The sequence below is a fragment of the Bos indicus genome, chromosome 3, assembly GCF_029378745.1.
Source record: "Bos indicus isolate NIAB-ARS_2022 breed Sahiwal x Tharparkar chromosome 3, NIAB-ARS_B.indTharparkar_mat_pri_1.0, whole genome shotgun sequence".
NCBI lineage: Eukaryota > Metazoa > Chordata > Mammalia > Artiodactyla > Bovidae > Bos > Bos indicus.
The window spans coordinates 105,702,176-105,719,953 of NC_091762.1; the positions used below are offsets into that span (position 1 = coordinate 105,702,176).

The 17,778-nt window shown below is 43.1% G+C and overlaps 1 protein-coding gene across 6 annotated transcripts in view; it reads right to left on the reverse strand.

Annotated features, from left to right (window-relative positions):
- Positions 1-17,778, reverse strand: part of NFYC (nuclear transcription factor Y subunit gamma) — a 65,129-nt gene that overhangs the window by 10,019 nt on the left and 37,332 nt on the right. For all 6 annotated transcript variants that reach the window (XM_019957733.2, XM_019957727.2, XM_019957729.2 and 3 more), the window contains 4 exons: positions 11,768-11,839; positions 10,244-10,357; positions 6,978-7,073; positions 1,757-1,930 (listed from right to left, as the gene is read on the reverse strand). In XM_019957733.2, the coding sequence (XP_019813292.1) occupies positions 1,757-1,930; positions 6,978-7,073; positions 10,244-10,357; positions 11,768-11,839 (456 nt within the window). The remainder of the gene's footprint in view (positions 1-1,756; positions 1,931-6,977; positions 7,074-10,243; positions 10,358-11,767; positions 11,840-17,778) is intronic.

Below are 17,778 nucleotides of genomic sequence, written 5' to 3' on the forward strand. Positions count from 1 at the left end.
ATATGGCGTGCCCTGCAGTTGGGGCGCAATAGTCATGAGCTTTTCAGAATGATTAGCCAATCAGGGACAGCTCTTGGCAGACTCCCTTGAAGTTTCCCGGTGCTGGGATAAAGCCTTAGGCAGGCAAAGCGCTCACCACTGCGGAGGCACAAGCACCGGCCAAAGAAGGTCCCTGAGGCATCATGCTGCAGTGAATGCCTCGAGGCAGGGACTGGGATGTGGTCATTTGTAAACCCCTCCTGCCTAGCACTGTGTCTAGCAAAGAGCAAGCACTCCATAAACTTCCAAATTATGGATAAAAAAGTGAGCAGGGAATAAATTCCAAAACCTTAGTAATTTAAATCTAGCTCTGTCCCATTGTTTTTTCTTTAGGCAGACCTAGCTTCAATGGCACCCCACTCCAGTACTCTTGCCTGGAAAATCCCATGGACGGAGGAGCCTGGTGGGCTGCAGTCCATGGGGTGGCTAAGAGTCAGACACGACTGAGTGACGCCACTTTCACTTTTCACTTTCATGCATTGGAGAAGGAAATGGCAACCCGCTCCAGTGTTCTTGCCTAGAGAATCCCAGGGACGGGGGAGCCTGGTGGGCTGCTGTCTATGGGATCGCAGAGTCGGACACGACTGAGCGACTTAGCAGCAGCAGCAGCAGCAGCTCCTTACTAGAATACACACGGCTGTTTAGGATGGGTCCTCTGCCTGTCTTTTCAACCTGCCTAGATGCTCCCCTGTGCTGACTCTACCCTCCCCGCCTACCACTTCCAGTGCTGTTTCTCCCCACCTTGCTCATGCTGTGCCCTCTCCCAGGAAAGCCCTCCTTCCCCGCTTTATTTGATTCATTTCCATTATTCCCTGTAAGACTCACATTAATCCTTTCAGAGAACTTTCCTCTGACATTCTCTGCTACCACCTCCCTCACATCTTTTGTCGGGTACCCCTTGTGAAGCACTCCCATAACACCCTCTACACAATCCTAAGAATATCTTACACTTCCCACATGGCAAGTGCTGTAATCTCTAAGTATTTGTAGCCCCAACTAGATTCTTAAATTCTTAAAAATAGGGGCTGGTTTATTCATGCTTGTATCCTCAACACAGCATTGGACTTTAGCTAAGAGGACACTCAACGTCTGATGCATAAACAATGACTGTTAGGGAATTTGGAGTCAGGGCTCAGGAAACATAGTTCTCTTCAGCCTTTCATGATCCCCACCAATGTGGATATTAACTGCTTTCACAACAATACTATCGGGAGAGAAGGAATCTTCTGATTACTGTTCTAAAAACAGAAGGTCACTGGACACATCCAGTGGGAGACAGAAATGATGAGGAAAAGAAGAAGAAATGTATGCAAGCTGGCAATGACGCCTGATTGCCACCTTAAAGATACAAATTCCAATTCTGGTGGGGAGACGCAGACAGCAGGCATGGAATCCACTTAAAAGACCTCATATGAAGATGTCACTCTCTTCAAGGGGGCATCATAGAGACTTTTTTCCTCCTAAAATGTTTTAGGGAGCCCAGAGAATGTCCTGTTCACTGCACTTTCCTCATCTGACCCATGAGCATGCCAGGATCCAGAGAGACTAGGTGACACATCACCTCAGCGGCCGGGTCTGGGGGCAAGTCCAGGTCTCCAGAATCCAAACCCAGTGCCCTACAATGGTCTGACTGCCCATCTGCCCCAGCCCCACTCTGCCCATCCCAAACCTAAGGGGTGCTGTCTTGCTGGGACGGCACCCTCTGCCGCTCACAGACCTGGCCCTGCTGAGGCTGTGCGATGATGATCTGCCCAGGCTGGATGGTGGTCGTGGAGCTGGTGGTCTGCTGGCCTTGCTGCTGCCCCTGGACTTGGACGGCAGTGGGCTGCTGAGCCAGCGTGAAGTAGTACTGGACGGGCTCGGCAGGAGTCACGGACTGGCGCACCTCCTCCTGTGGGGCAGAAGGAGAGGCAGGTAAGAGGGAAAGAACCGACTCAGCAGCCGCCGCAGTGAATTTCCATTCTGCCCCCAAACGGGCTCTGCACAGTTGCCTGCCGAATGCTGAGTTCTCTACATTTGAAGCCAAGGGAAAGTGGAATTTGAAGAGACCAGTTGTGCTAAATCGAACTAAAAATAACAGATTCCATAGGCTTCACAAAACAAACATACAGCCAATTTTCTGAAGCACAGAGTAATCACCCACTGCGTGATGAGTTGCAAATGGGCAAATAATTACCGTAACTAAAACCACGCACTAGCAGTGCTTGTCAGTAAATGCTGTCAAGGCCTGTGATCTGAGAACAGTGCTAATTGCAAGTACCCCAAACACTCAGGCTGGCTCCCAACCTCCCAAATAAGCAGCACTTATTTCATTCCCCCACCACCTCCGGAGGAAAAGAGTCGGGGAAAGGGACACAGGGCTTTTTCTGGGTTGGAATTTCAGAAGCAAATGTCAGGACCAAGAACGCTGGTAGGCAAGAGCCCAGGTTTTCACAGCATGTCGAGAGCTCGGTGGTCACTAAGGCCGAGTCTATCCAGCATCACATGTGGTTTGCTGGTACTTAGCCACAGAAGTGCAACCCAGGGGGCCTGAGGGACAGCTCTCCACTGGGGTGCTGCCTTGGCTGACTAGGGAGGTCGCATTCTGGCCGACCTGCTGAGTGAAGAGACTGTTCCTTCTTCAGCAGACGTTTTCCATGGCAGAAGGAGTAAACAACCCTCTCCCAGCCACCTCGAGCTCACAGCTGAGAGTGTAGGATGTTTACACACACTACGGCATGGTTACAGTCTGAGGGTCCGGGGTTGGTCGGCCCCTGACCACTGACACAGAGGTCGGCGTCTGCTCCGGAGGGCCCTGCGACACACGGAACCCCGCCTGGGACAACAGAAACAATACAAACATACAACCACTCGGCTGGCTGAGCAAAAATATCAGCTAAATTTACTCACTTCTGTGCTCTGGACTAAGTCTTTCAGGCTCAAGGAAAGAGGAAAAGGCTTCTCCAAGGCAGAGACCCTGTGGATTGCCTCAGAGCTCTCCAAAGGGACATACACAGTTGGTACTGACCCTATCTCCAATCTGTGCTTCCACGGCCCTTTTCTCATGAAACCTTTTTGTACTTGCTGGTCAAATTCACTACCCTCCCTGCTAGAATGACAGGCCTATGAAGGCAAAGCCTCGATCTCTCTTGCCCCCTACTGTCCCTATTACCATTCTCCTTTCAAGCACTCAATAAAAGCAGGTGCTAAATGATAAATGAATTCATAGGGCCGGGCAGACAATGGGAGGTAGGAAAGTATTTTTTTTTAAACCCAAGCTGCATGCATGCTTAAGTCGTTCGGTCACGTCTGACTCTTTGTGACCTCATGATCTGCAGTCCACCAGGTTCCTCTGTCCATGGGATTTTCCAAGCAAGAATAGTGGAGTGGGTTGCCCTTCTCTTCTCCACAGGATCTTCCTGACCAAGGGATTGAACCCAGGTCTCTTGCACTGCAGGTGGATTCTTTACTGGCTGAGCCACCAGGGAAGCCCTAACCCAAGCTGGGAGTATGACAAACACTCTTAAACCCACCAACTGTCAGCAACAGACAAGAACCCCTAACTCTTGCTCCCTCTAGGATTCTGCAGCCCCCGTGTGGGGATACACTTTTGTCCACTGTAGGATGGGGTGGGTACTCTTTTGCTTCCGGGGAACTGGGGGCCCAGGATACTAAAACTAGGACTGCGGAGATCTAGCTTCTGAGAAACTTGGATCTCAGCATGCAAGGTTCCCTGACGGCCATTCACCCAGTCTAGGCAGATACTTTGGACACTCTGGGTTTCTAAGCTAGCCCTTCAACAGGAACCAACTTTCTAAGTTAATGTATTCTGTGCTTCAGGCCCAAACAGTATGAACCCTGGACATGATCATGCTGAGGCAGAAGAAAAAGGAAGCTCCCTTTTATTTGCATCTAGGTCTCAGTTTCCAGAACAACTTAACTCTGACAATATTATCTCCATTTCAACTCTAACTTCTCACCATTATAAACAAAGGTCCACCAGTCAACTAGATCTTGGCTATGACAGGGGTAATACTGATACCCTCCCCAGCCAAGAAACAAAGGCCAGCTACTCTTTTCAAGGCTCCTGAAATAGGTTCAATGAATTTATCTTCCCACTCAGAACTCCCTTCCCATTTTATAAAAAACATTAACCATTAAAGTCCAAACCTAACTTGAAAAAGCTCTTGGGTGATGAACGAGTATAGAGGACTAAGAACTCCAAAACTAACCAGTAGGAAGTCTTGGGGAGTAGGGAGCCCCTGGCCTTCACCAGCCCTTGGCCTGTGACTGTTCTGTCTCCAGTTATCCTTGACTACAGCAAATCTGCAAGTGAATACTGTCTTTCTGCCAGAAAAATAGCAAACACTGTACCACTTTCAGAAGCTAAAATATCCTTTTCCAAAAGCTGTGAGAACATGTAAAGAGCTTCTCCTATGCTGCCTACAGTACCCTCTTAAGCTGTTTATGAACTAGGCAATGTCTGGGACACTCTGAGTATCAAATAGAGGCACCAAGGTTTGCCTTATGAGGACAGGCATGTCAGCTCTCAAATCACTGGAATGGAAGGAAGCATATCTAAGCTGCTTCTGCATTAGAAGACTCATTCTGCCAATGGAGGTCAAGCTAGAAAGGGAGTGATTATGCTTGGTTTAAAGAAATGGGTGAAGAGGAAATGACGTTTCAATGAACAGGAACTTTCAACTCATAGCTTTATGGGGTAAAAGTCAGGTCTCAACTCTCTCCTGCTTGAGTAGTCTTTACTTGCTTCACCAAAGAACAAGAGACATCTCCAAGCATCTTTGAGAAGTCAAGGACCTTAGAACAACTCAGTATTTCTGGCTCGTTTCTTTCCCCAGCAGCGGGAAGCCACCCCCTGTGCTAGAACAATCTCTGAATGACTGGATCAATTCAGGATGGGGCACTTGCCCAGCTTAGCAGTGGCCTCCCCAACCAGAGTGCCTGCTCTTGGAATCTCTCCAGCAGTGGAGTCTGATAAACAACACCAGAGAATGGGCAGCACCACCTCCTAGGGCCATCACCACAGTGCTGTGCAGCCAGCCCCCAAAAGCACATTTGCTTCAGTAGCAAGAATGAACTGCTGCTTCCTTCAGAAAGGGTGAGTTTTGGAGAGTAGGCGCTTTTAAAAGACTTAAGGAAGCTGCCAGCCAATTTGGAGCTTGGGAAAACTTCATGTCTACAGAGGATTAAAAGCGCTATCTTAGAACTTTAGGCCAGCTTTCGGCAATCTCAACCTTTCAAAAAAGGCCAGGCAGCAGCTGTCCCGAACAGGATGCCAATCAATGGCCTGAATGCCTGCAAAGAACTGAACCCAGGCAGCAAGGAGCTGTCTCAGCTAGACACACTTTAAAGGAGATGGATCACAGCATTCAGAGTCAGGCTAGGATGTAACAAGGAGCTCTCTGCCACCCTAGGAGAGTCAACCACTGAGGACACGGGAGGAATGGAGAGGACACGACCATTCTTTCTGGCCAGTTGGCTTGGCAGGCAGCCCACAGGGAACAAGCAGGAGTTGCTGCAAGGAGCCTGAGCAAGGCCTGATTGTCACAGAGCTCACCACCTTGTTTTTAAAGGGGGCTTCTGAAACAAATTCCAACAGGGAGAGTGGGTGAGTGGTATCAACTGTTTTGAAGAAAGAGAAGTGGTCTGAGTTCTTCTTGCAGTGACTTCTCAAAGAGGAGGGAAGCACCCAGAGGAGGAACTGAGCCGTGGACACAAACCTGCAATGTTTCAAAGGCCATGTGCAGCGGGATGACCGTGGCAGCCTGCCGCTGTAAACATCCGACTGAAAGCTCCTTGCAACGCCTTACAGCTTCCAGTCAAGGATGTTTACAGTAGCAAAGACTGCCCAGAAGAATGGAGACGCAGTGAGGCACCCCGTGCTAGGAAGGAGGTACTGAGGGCTTGCTAACCCAAAGGTCCCCAGGCAGGGTCGCAATTACAAAGGCCGTTAAAGATGCCCACTTCTCCTACACTCTCTTACTGGTTATTAACATGAGACAGCACAGGAGAATAGTCATTACTGAATGACTCCTATTTCTAAGGATAATATACTATGAAATAATTCATTAAAAACACTGAAACTTTTATTAACAAAAACAAAGCAAGTAGATCAAGGCTCAGCTTTGCTCCTGCCAGACTCTGCCACTATTCCAAGTATCTCTACTATATCCAGTGAGTCATGCAATCTGCATGCCTAAAATGATGAGCAACACAGGAGAGGGATCTATCAAAATTGCAATTAAGAGCTTTATGTACACAAAGTGCTGAAAAACAATGGTGTGACCTCTGGAGAGGAGCAGACAGAAGAGCAGGAAAGGCAGACACATTCCTTCTCGTCACTGCTTGGAAAAAGTTTAAGTGAAGGTTCTCAAATCTGGTTGCACATTAAAAGCATCTGGAGAGCTTTAAAAAGGACTGATGCCTGAGCCTCCCCCTCACAGATTCTGTTTCAGCCGGTGTGGGGGACAGAGCCTGGGCACTGGTATTTCTAAAAACTCTAACAGGTGATTCTAATGTGCAGCCAGCACACTGCGTAGAGAACCACAATCCAGAGCAAGAGAAGACCAAGTCCACTCCCTTCAAGCACAGCTATGCACACACAGAAGCTGCTTCCTGAAATCTAAAATCTTTAACCTGCTCTCCCATCCCAGACTTAAGAACTCTGATAGACTTCCCAGGATATTTCTAAATGAGCTACACTTTACTGTTTTAACTCATCTTTACTTTTCATTTTGTCTGTTTTCACTGAGACACCACCTCAGAGGCACTGAGTTAAAAGTATCCCTAAATGAGTAACAGAAGATGTTAAGGATGGATCTGGTCTAGAGAAAGAGAAGCAAAAGAAGAACAAATGACTTGTGCTGACAGAGGAAACGGAGATCGTCTGATACCAGGATGCAAGGCACCCTCTCGTCAGCAATGCCTTCCCAGCTCACCTGACGCTTCGGTGGTTTCAGCTCATCTCTTGGAACGATATCGATGAGAAAGTCAAACTGATCAAATTTTGTAATTGCCATGGCGATATCATTTCTCTGTAACAAAGAAAAGCAGGGTGAAAAATTAACTTGGGGAGAAACTAGTTTACCTGGCTTTCTACTCTCCAAGTTACAAGTAAGGTTAAGACGATGACTTCTAAGTCAAACTAAAGACCCACGGCCAAGCCTATAGCCAAAAAAAAAGCACACCCAAACTCTTACAAACTTCAAATGATCAGACCTGATGGACAAACACTGACCAAAGAAGAGATACATATAGCTCATGCTCTACAGACTAGATACTTGAGCCTGCAACTATTAACACCTCTGCTAGATCCTGCTCCAAGGTCTTCCCCACAACTGTTTAGATTAACACCCTCCAGATACATTCGTACAAATCTAGCCATATCAACTGACAGGTTTCTGGTCATTCTGTGGTTAGCAAAGTTAGGCTATTACTCAACCTGATAACCCTTTAAGCCCCTAAATAATATTTTGACTCTTTGGCTCACATGTAGTTTATAATCTATTTAGAATCTCTTAGCTGAAATCCTATTTCAGTAATTTTTTACAATATTTTTGTAGTCATTGGATCTATTAATGTTAGTTTCTACAAAATTACAATTTTTATTTTGAAATTCAAAATGACAATGTCAAATTCACAGTTTAAATATTGTTTAACGTGACAGGAATACTGGAAATCTGAAGCCACTAGGGTAGGGGCTGGGGGGAAGAGAACATGAGTCAGCTGACTAATGCTACTGAAACCAAGGCCTGCTCTGATGAGGTTCTTTCTAAGAGTGACATTCCCTTTCTTTAAAAGATTTTTAAATTAAGAACCAACACACTATGTATACTTAAGGTTTGTGTACGTCATTGTAGGACAATTATAAAGCAAAAGAAAAAAAAATAGAGAACACTAGTAAGTGACACACATATTGAAGTGCTCAGGGGAATATAAAGTTTTAAATGCATTTAAAACCAGATGATTTGGTGGACAGAGGGAAAGACAAATATGGGACTAAAATGAGTAAAGTGTTAATGGTAGATCTAGGTGGTAAGTTACACAGGTGTTCACTGTAAACTTTGCTTATGTTTAATTTTTTCATAATAAAATGTTGGAGGGAAAGTCAACATGCTAACAGAAATCCTCAGCAAGCTCTATATATCACAGTTAAAAGATGACTCATCAGATAAAATAGGAGGGGATGGAAATTTTCTGTTGTTTTCTTTTTTTTTTCCCCTTTCCTTGTCTTTGTGATGGCCCCGAGCCACTGAAATGCAAAACTCCAGCCCGACCTTCTTGCCAACCACCAGCCTGATAATAAACCCTCCCAACAGAGGCAGGGCACATATTAAGGGTGCCAAGTCTCATTTAAGATTAGTACAATATAGTATCACATTCATGATGATGTCACCTACTCAAGCTACCCAGATGGCTCATCTATGGATAGAATGAGGGGAAGAAAAAAATAAATGATCACCTTTAGACATATACTAAAGCATTCTACAGAATTTTGGAAACAGATATACTTAAATGAGTCTTTTAAACACTTTTATTTTGCCTTTTGTAATGCTAATATTTTACCAATTATCATATTTAGTGAAAAAACAAAACAAAAAAGCCAGAGAAATTTTAAGTACCCAGCTTGATGAATCTGAATAAATATATGCACCCGGGTAGCTATCACCCATATAAGAACATACAAAGTTTCCTTCTATTCCTTTCCAGTCAACTTCCTTCCCTTACCAATCTGAGGCAACCACAGCTCTGACTCCTGTCTCCATAAATGATGATAGTATATGATAGCATGTACTGTGTAATCTGTTTCTTTTGCTTAAATATGATTGAGGTTCACCCACATTGTTGCATGAATAAATAGTTTGCTTCTCTGACTGTTGAGTAGTCATCCATTTTAAGAATAAATCTATTTGTTAATAGATTTACATCTTGATGGATATTTGAGCTATTTCCAGGTTTTGGCTATTATAAACTAGGTTGTTACAGACAGTCTTATACAAGAATGTCCACACTTTTGGGGAGTACATGTAAGAGTGGAATGGCTGGATCTGAGATTAAGGAATAGCATTTTATTAGAAAGTGCTAAATAGTTTTCCAAGGTGATCACACCACTTTACATTCTAACCAGCAATAAATGAGTTTCAGTCATTTCACTTTCTTGTCAACATTCGGTACTGTCAGTCTTTCTAGTGGGTACAAACCAGTATCTCATTGCGGTTTTAATTTGTATTTCCCAGATGACAAATGACATTGCATACCTTTTCGCTGTTGAACATTTAGGTGTCTTCCTTTTTGAAGGGCCTGTTCAAGTGCTTTGCCCATTTTACTTTTTAATCTGAATTGACTCTGAAGGTAGCTTTAATTAGTTCTCTCTAGATCCATAGACTTCCTCCAAGACAACATAAGTAAGTTTTCAATATCTAGCTGCACGAGACTATAGAATTTCTAAGGGTACGAATCTCTGTCTGTTTTGTGTATTAATTCCCAGGGCTTAGAACAGTGCTTGGCACACTGTGGGTATTCATTTAATATCTGCGGAATAAATGAACAAAAGCATGCATTTTCAGTTTTGGAGATAAAGGGAAACAAAGAAAACATAATGCACTTCCTTGGCTTTGCTGTTAAAATGCTGGCACTCCTGTATCTGCCATACTTCTCCTCCTATGTCTGGGAAATCTTTCCTCTAAGAAAGGGCCTGGGTGATGAGTGGAGGGGCTATACACCCAATGACTAGGGGTCTTCATACAATAAGAAAGTGATTTGCTGAATTAAAACAAAAAAAGAAACAAGAAAGAAGGAAAGGATTCCCAGGAAAAGAGAGAAGGAACAAAAATGCCAAAGAGGTTAGTGAGACTATTCTTCCTGGGACCGTTCTTTCCTGAAGACTCTCAAGCCTTCCAACTGGAAGCTGTTTAGATCTAGAAATAGATAAATAATCACTTTAGCCTCTGTTTACAGTGAGAACTCACCAAGTACAAAGTTCAGTCACTGAGCCGTGACAAACAGGGAAGTTGGAAATTAACATTCCTGGTAGGGAAATGCATACTGTCTTGGCCAGAAGGTCTGCCTGCCTCCCACCAGAAAAGGAAGATGCCAGTTAAACACATCAGTTTGACAGAGGTGTGGGAAAGAACAATCTTTGGTCCAAAGCCATGCAAGAGAAGAAGGCAAAGGCAGCTGCTTGCCTAATTCTCTACAATATTACCTGAAGAGTCCGGCGCTTGTTATCCTCTGTGTGGATCCAGGCTCGAAGAGTCAACTCTGTGATAAAAATCTGGGCTGCCTTGGCAAACAACACAGGGGCTTCTGCACTGATCATCTGCAACAGACGTAGGCCCTCCCTGTCAATCACCAGCAAGTCATTCAAACCAGTCAGTTTGTCCCTTATCTCATGTCCTGCCAATGGGCTATGGGTCAAGGACTAGAGAACAAGAAGGGAAAAAAAAAAAAAAAAGAACAAGAAGGGGGTTGCCTCAAGAGATTCCAAGGTAAAATAAACCCATGACAAAGCAGGGACAAAGCAGGTAGCACACAGAAGAAGGGAAGAGGGAGAAAGGTTATTTATCTAGCACCTTCCATGGACTTTCTTGCTCTCATAAAAGCCTTTCAGAGAAACTAGGATTTAGGAGAAGTGAAGTGACTTGCCTATAGACACAGAGCCAGTAAGTGGAAGGATGTAGGCTCTAATCCAAAGGGAGACAATGTGGGGGAAAGATAATGAGTGCCAGTGGATTTAGGGAAAACCTCCAGCTTCTCACCCTTCTCGGCTTCACTTTTTACATAGTGAAAAAGAGGTAACAACTTGCCAGGGTTGCTGTGGGAATCAAATGAGATAATGTATGTAAAAGTGCCTGGCACATAGTAAGTCCTCAAGTACTGGAAGCTGCCTTGCCGAATCTGAATTCAAAGTTCAAACTCTTGGTCAAACAAAGCTCTGGACCCTGTGCAGCCTTTCTGAGGTGGTCTGTGGTGATCTGTCTGTGTGGTCAGAGTTAAGGAAGCAGGAGGTGAGAATTGGGATCTTGGTTCTCCAACTCTAGGTGAGTCACTTTTAACCTCTTTGTGTCTATTCGCATATCTACAGGATGGAGAAACTAGTAACTCTTATCCTGTGAACTCTCACATGGTTACTATGAGGAAGTAAGTTAATAAAAAGGAAAACTGCTATAAACTGTTAGCTTTCTATACAAATACAGGAAACTATTAATTCAGAGTGGAGAGAGTTGCTCTCTTCTTGAGAGAACTGTTAATAGGAGGCGGACTCCTAGGAATACAAAAATGGTCAACCAAAGTAAATCCTCTCACAAGCATAAACTGTAAAACAACTCACAGACTGAAAAGTTAGAACAAGTGCAATATCATTATCAGACATTTCTTAGAACTCAGATCAACTAACTAGAGACTGCAATAAGATGCCAGGAAGACGTCACTGTTCTGCTGACATGATGATACATGTTTACGCTACACAGTGGAAAGAATCAGGCAATTCAAAAAACAAATACTCAGTAGCTTGGATTTCAACAGCTAGCAAACAGGATATTCCCAATTTTTAGAAAAGTACCATACAATAATTAAAACTGTTCAATTTCAGCTCGGAACCAAATACAAAACCAACAGACAATAATACTTTTATTTTTGTTTAATTAAACTTTGAGCTCTAGAGAAATAAGCAATAATCTTCCCATTGTTTTACTTTCAATATGAATAATAAAAATGAATGTGAATTCACCTTCACATCTTCATCCAGTTTCATAATCTTCTTAATACGAGCCAGTGGGAGTTCCTGTACTCGGAAATCTTTCTGAAATGAGTAACAAGAGGTGCATAAATGGTAGGAATAATTAATAGGATGTGACAGGCAGCATGAAACCCCCTGGTTGATTTAGTCCCTCCTTTTAGAAAATATGGCAGGAGAGAAATTACAAATGAAATTAAGAAAACACAAGCTCTAGAGCAAAACACTTCTTAACCAATGCAGAGCTTCCAACAAAGGGTTTCAGGATAAACTTACGGTGCCTTCTAACAGGGCCCTCATGAAAAGTAACCCCAAACAATACCAGGTTCTTTGCCAGAACAATAGAGAGATGCATCATGAATGCATTTTTCCCCCTAAGAAAGTTTACCAGTCTGCAATATGCAGATTAAAATGAGATTTCTGGCCTTAGGGGTTTTTCTCCAAGTTGCCAGTATTTCCTTCTAATCAAGGACTACAAGAGCAAGCGCCAGCAATACCTGACCACAGTGACCGCTCTCTTCAGCCAATGTGACACTGGCTATTTCTGACCTTTGCACTAACATGACACCAGAAGCCGAGGAGGAGCTCCTTACCCATCACAGCATCAAAGGCCCTGTCTTCAAAATCTGCTGGGGGTGGGGGTAGGAGTAGAAGAGTTTGGAAAAAGGGTAAGCGTGAATTTATCAGCTGCTGTTTAGGAGTAGTCCTGTCAATTTTTTAACAAACAAGACTAAGTTGGGAAGAAACCACTTAACTTTACTGTGGAAAGGATTTAGGAAAGGAATTTTTGATCAGCATTACTCAATTACTTCTGATTTAAGTGCTTTTTCATTTTATTTTGATACTACTGGTATTTAAATACACAGCCAATGATGGATGCAATTCTAGAAATAAAAATCAATTTTGGGTTTCAAAGCTGCAAAGAAGAGAAAACTGAAAAGGCAGAGATTAGCTAAAATCAGCAAAATCCCTACTGGCACTAGGTGTCAAATGATTGATACTATAAGTGGTCTGAAATGTGATTCACCAAATCCAATACCCTCACCTGGGAAGTTACATCATCACATTATGGAGGAAGCAGCTCTTATTTGAGATTTGGTGTAATTAACATGCATTAGTGAACTTTCTTTTCCAAGACCAATAAAAAAATCAACTATACGTCAAAGAAGGCAGTGAAGCATTTTGGAAAAACATCATCAGCCTTCCCAGAATCTATTTTATGAATACAGAAGAACAGGAACTATTAAGATAAAATATACACCAAGACACCTAGTTTTTTTTGGCCACACCTTGTGGCATGCAGAATCTTAGTTCCCCAACCAAGGATGGAACCCACTACCCCATGCAGTGGAAGCACGGTGTTCTAACCACTGGACCGCCAGGGAAATCCCAAGACATCTAATTTCTCCACCCAAATTCAACAAGCTGCTTGGCTATCACTGACCTCTATAAAACCCCAACATCAATTTTTTGTCTTTTCCAAATTAAGTATCAGCATTTTCCACGAAGCCTCTAAAAATCTAACTCTGGAGTGGTAGAGGCTTAGAAGTCCAGTTTACTAAAATTTCACCAAAAGGAGATAGCACGACACATTCTAATTTTTTCTCCTCCTCTTTCATTTGTTCCTTCATGCAACTCAACTGATAGCAAATGTATGATGCCTACTACTATGTGCAAGACGCAAATACACTTTTCTTTGAACAGCTGGGCTTCCCTGGTGGCTCAGATGGTAAAGCGTCTGCACGCAATGCAGGAGACCTGGGTTCAATCCCTGGGTTGGGAAGATCCCCTGGAGAAGGAAATGGCAACCCATTCCAGTATTCTTGTCTGGAAAATCCCATGGACGGAGGATCCTGGTAGGCTACAGTCCATGGGGTCGCAAAGAGTCAGACACAACTGAGCGACTTCACTTTCTTTGAACAGCCAAATAGTTTAGAGACTATCACTTATGAAATATTATAATCCCCTAAGCTATACTAGAATGGGGGTGTAAAATCCCACAGGGAAAAGAAAGAAATGACCAACTGCAAGTGGTGGGTAGCGGGGAGGTGTTGGAGTGAGCAAGAGGAGTTGGCAAATGTTCCGCAGAGGGGCTGACATCTGAATTGTGTCTTGGGATCCTTCAAATCTGCTTGCTGGAAAAGTAAGTGAATGTTATTCAAAGGACACAGCACACACAGAAGCACAGAGACAAAAAAACTGGCCTATTTAAGTTTTAGATGTATGACCTCAGTACAGAGGGGAGCAGCAGGAAAGGGAATACTGGATTGGGGCCAGACCCTAAAGGGATTTAAAAACAAAAAAACATTTAACTACAGAAATCAATCACTGGTCCTCCTTCTTGTGTGGTGTATCACACAAAATGATGCTAAACAGAAATGCCAAAGAAAACGCTAGGGATGATAAGTTTCTTTGGAAGGCCTCCCAGGATGATACACACAGCACAAGATTATGACCACAAGATTTAGGTCTCTTACAAGTGTGTTCTCATTTGGCTTCGTCATTTAATATAATTCCCACAACACTGTTCTAAGATTACTTAACTAAAGCCCAGAGCTGATAAAAAGATCTCCTTCCCCAACTTGAAAGAATAAAATATTACTTTCAGAATTTTTATGAGACTACAATTAAAAAAAAACAACAACAAGGAAAAGTCAAGATATAGTTCCACCTTGAAGAGAGGAAGAAACTTACAAAAAACTCTGTTCTAAGTCCCATACATCTTTTCTTTTGTGAGAAATTTTCTCATGATCTTTAAACCTTGAGATCTTAAAAGATCTTCAGATGTGCATGTGGGGCTCATTATCACTGACAATAGCCCAGCTTTCTATAATCTCAGCCCAGCTTTCCAGTCACATGTAAGGCTTTATGACCAGCTTATTGGAGAGAGGCGCCCCTTCACAATCGGTAAACTGGCTTTCAATTCAATGCTCCCTTGTCATTGGCAACCATGCAACTGACATGAGTAACATTTAACTTCTTATCCTGATGCGAATCCAAGTGGAAGAACAACTGACACACTTTACTCTTAGGAGTGACATCAGAAAGGCTGGAGAGCGGATTCTCTCTCAGAACATCTTTGTGCTCCTGACCACAACCAAAGAAGTATGTTTAAAAATGCTGCCATCTGAAACTGCTGAACTTCAAGAAGTCTGAATTCACTCAATGACAGTTTAAAGCCAAATTACAGTCAATAGGTCTCAGGCTGAACTAAACAACATCTGGAGTTTCAAATAATGATGAGGAATCTTTTGCAGGCCTACCTAGTCAGGCACTCACTCTGCAAAATCAAGATTCTACCTTCTCAAAAGCAGTGATTCTCAACATGGACAGCATGTTAGGATCACCTTGGGGAGCTTCTGAAACACAAGATGTCTGGGCTCTACCTCAGACTAACTGAATCAGGAACTCTAGGGAGTGGAGTCCTGGCATCACATTTTTTGAAAACTACCCTGGTGACTATAATCCACAGTGAGGGTTAAGGACCACTGCTTTAAAGCCTTGCCGCTCAAAGTGAGGTCCCTAGACCCACAATGGCATCATCTGGGAACATGAATGAAGTGCAGAATCTAAGGTTCCTCTCCAAACCTGCTAAATCAAAATCTGTATTTCAACATGACCCTCATGTGGTTCACATATAGACAATAAAGTCTGTGAAGCACTGTTCTACAGGAAGGGCTCAAACAGCACAGGAACTATTTTTTAGCAGTCCACCAAACTTCACCTCCAAGTTCTCGTTTAAATGGTTATCTGATTTGATTGTAATGGTGGAAATGTCATCTTCCAATCTGGAGACACTGAAGAATGAAAAGATGTAACAGGCAATTAAAAGAAAGTGACCAAAGCATTAAATTAGGGCTAACCTGAAGGCTAAATGGGGTGTAGGGAGGGAGTTTGAAGGAGGATTAGATTTTTCTTTAAGATTCAGCATTACTACCTCCCCACCTGCCCCACAAAGGACAAAAGTTAGCTCTTTTTTCCCCGCTTTCAAAGAGGTCTAGAGAGTAAAATTTAATGCCAAGAAGTCTATTAATTATTGCTCCCAGAGGTCTGCTAAGCAAGAATACAGCATTTAACACAATCATCCTGGTATATAATCATTTTGGTATGATTTTTAATCAACTCAGTTTCAGGTGAGCACCACCTGAGGTTATGGACAATGCAGAGCTTTCAAGAATGAGGAGAGCAAGATGGCCAAGCTGAGATGAAAGACAAATTGCTTTTGCCGAACAGAGACCGAGATAACTGGGGCCAAAGTTGCCAATATATAATGAACTGTATCACCTGTGCTTAGTCGCTCAATTGTGTCCAACTCTTTGCAACCCCACGGACTAGCAAACCCGAATTACTTATTTTTGGAACACCTCTGTCACAGGCTTAGAGAGACCACAACACCTTATGAGTGTTCTCATAAACTTTATTTACATTTGGATGGTTTGAACATACAGATTTTTTTAAAAATCCGGTAGACATTTTGAGATACCAGCCTAAGAGGCTCTGCCATATCTGAGCAAGTCTGGTTGAGGTGCTGCTCGAGCTCTACAAAGGCACACACTAAGCACTGAAATATCAGCCGCGTCACACAGGCAGAGGTTCAGTCAGAGAAGCAGATGCCTTCATTTGCCATTGGCAGAGGAAAATAAAAGTTTTGCAAAGGGACTTTACCGGATTGCATTCTCACTCAAATCTGGCACTATGCTGCTTCACACTAAGTCTGAAGTGGAGGAGTCTATGATTCATTTAAACATTTACTGCGCACCTATTACATGCCAGGGCTTCCCTTGTGGCTCAGCTGGTAAAGAATCCGCCTGTAATGCAAGACACCTGGGTTTGACCCCTGGGTTGGGAAGATCCCCTAGAGAAGGGAAATGCTACCCACTCCAGTATTCTGGCCTGGAGAATTCCATGGACTGTATAGTCTACAGGGTTGCAAAGAGTTGGACACGACTGAGCAATTTTCATTCATTCACTCACTATTACAAGCCAAACATCATTCTAAGCATCTGATTTAAGAGATACCATGGTAGTATTCTGACTTCCCTGGTGGCTCAGACAGTAAAGCGTCTGTCTACAATGTGGGAGACCCGGGTTTGATCCCTGGGTTGGGAAGTTCCCTGGAGAAGGAAATGGCAACCCACTCCAGTACTCTTGCCTACAAAATCCCATGGACGGAGGAGCCTGGTGTCCATGAGGTCACAAAGAGTCGGACATGACTGAACGACTCACTTTCACTTATGGTAGCATTCTAAGATTCTTTTCTTGAGAGTATGTGGAAGGAAAATTTTAGCCATCAACAGGAGAATGATTAAAAATGACTTTTGTCCTTGGTCTTTCTCCTTACTCATAAAACTTGAACTAAAAGTAAATCCCTCAAAGTAATCCACTTTTAACCTCTGCAGGACTAGCTGTCTAGCTACAAAAATTTGGTCAACACCACTATCTTCTCTGATGTCAATCAAACCTGAAAAGTAAATCAAGCAGGATAACATCAAAGCCCATATTCCTCTTCACTGCAGCATTATTCACTATAGGCAAGAAACAAAAGCAACCCAAATGCCCACTGACAGATGACTAGATAAACAAAATGTGGTATACACACATATACAAGGAAATATTATTCAGCCTAAACAAAGAAATCTTGTCATATGCTACAACATGGATGAACCTTGAAATCTCTTAAATTATCTCTTAAATCACTTACTTATGCTAAGTAAGTGAAATGAGCCAGACACAAAAAGACACATGCTGTCTGAGTCTACTTACTTATATGAGGTACTTAGAGCAGCCAAATTCATAGAAACAAAGCAGAACAGTGATTACCAACGGCTGGAGAGTGGGGAAAGTGGGTAGCTGTTTTACGAGTGTAAAGCTCCAATTCCACAGGATAAAAAAGTCCTGGAGATCTGTTTTACAACAATGTAAATATACCACTGAACTGTACATTTTAAATGGTCAATATGGTAAATTTTGTTGTGTTGTTTTACCACAATTTAAAAAAAAAATTC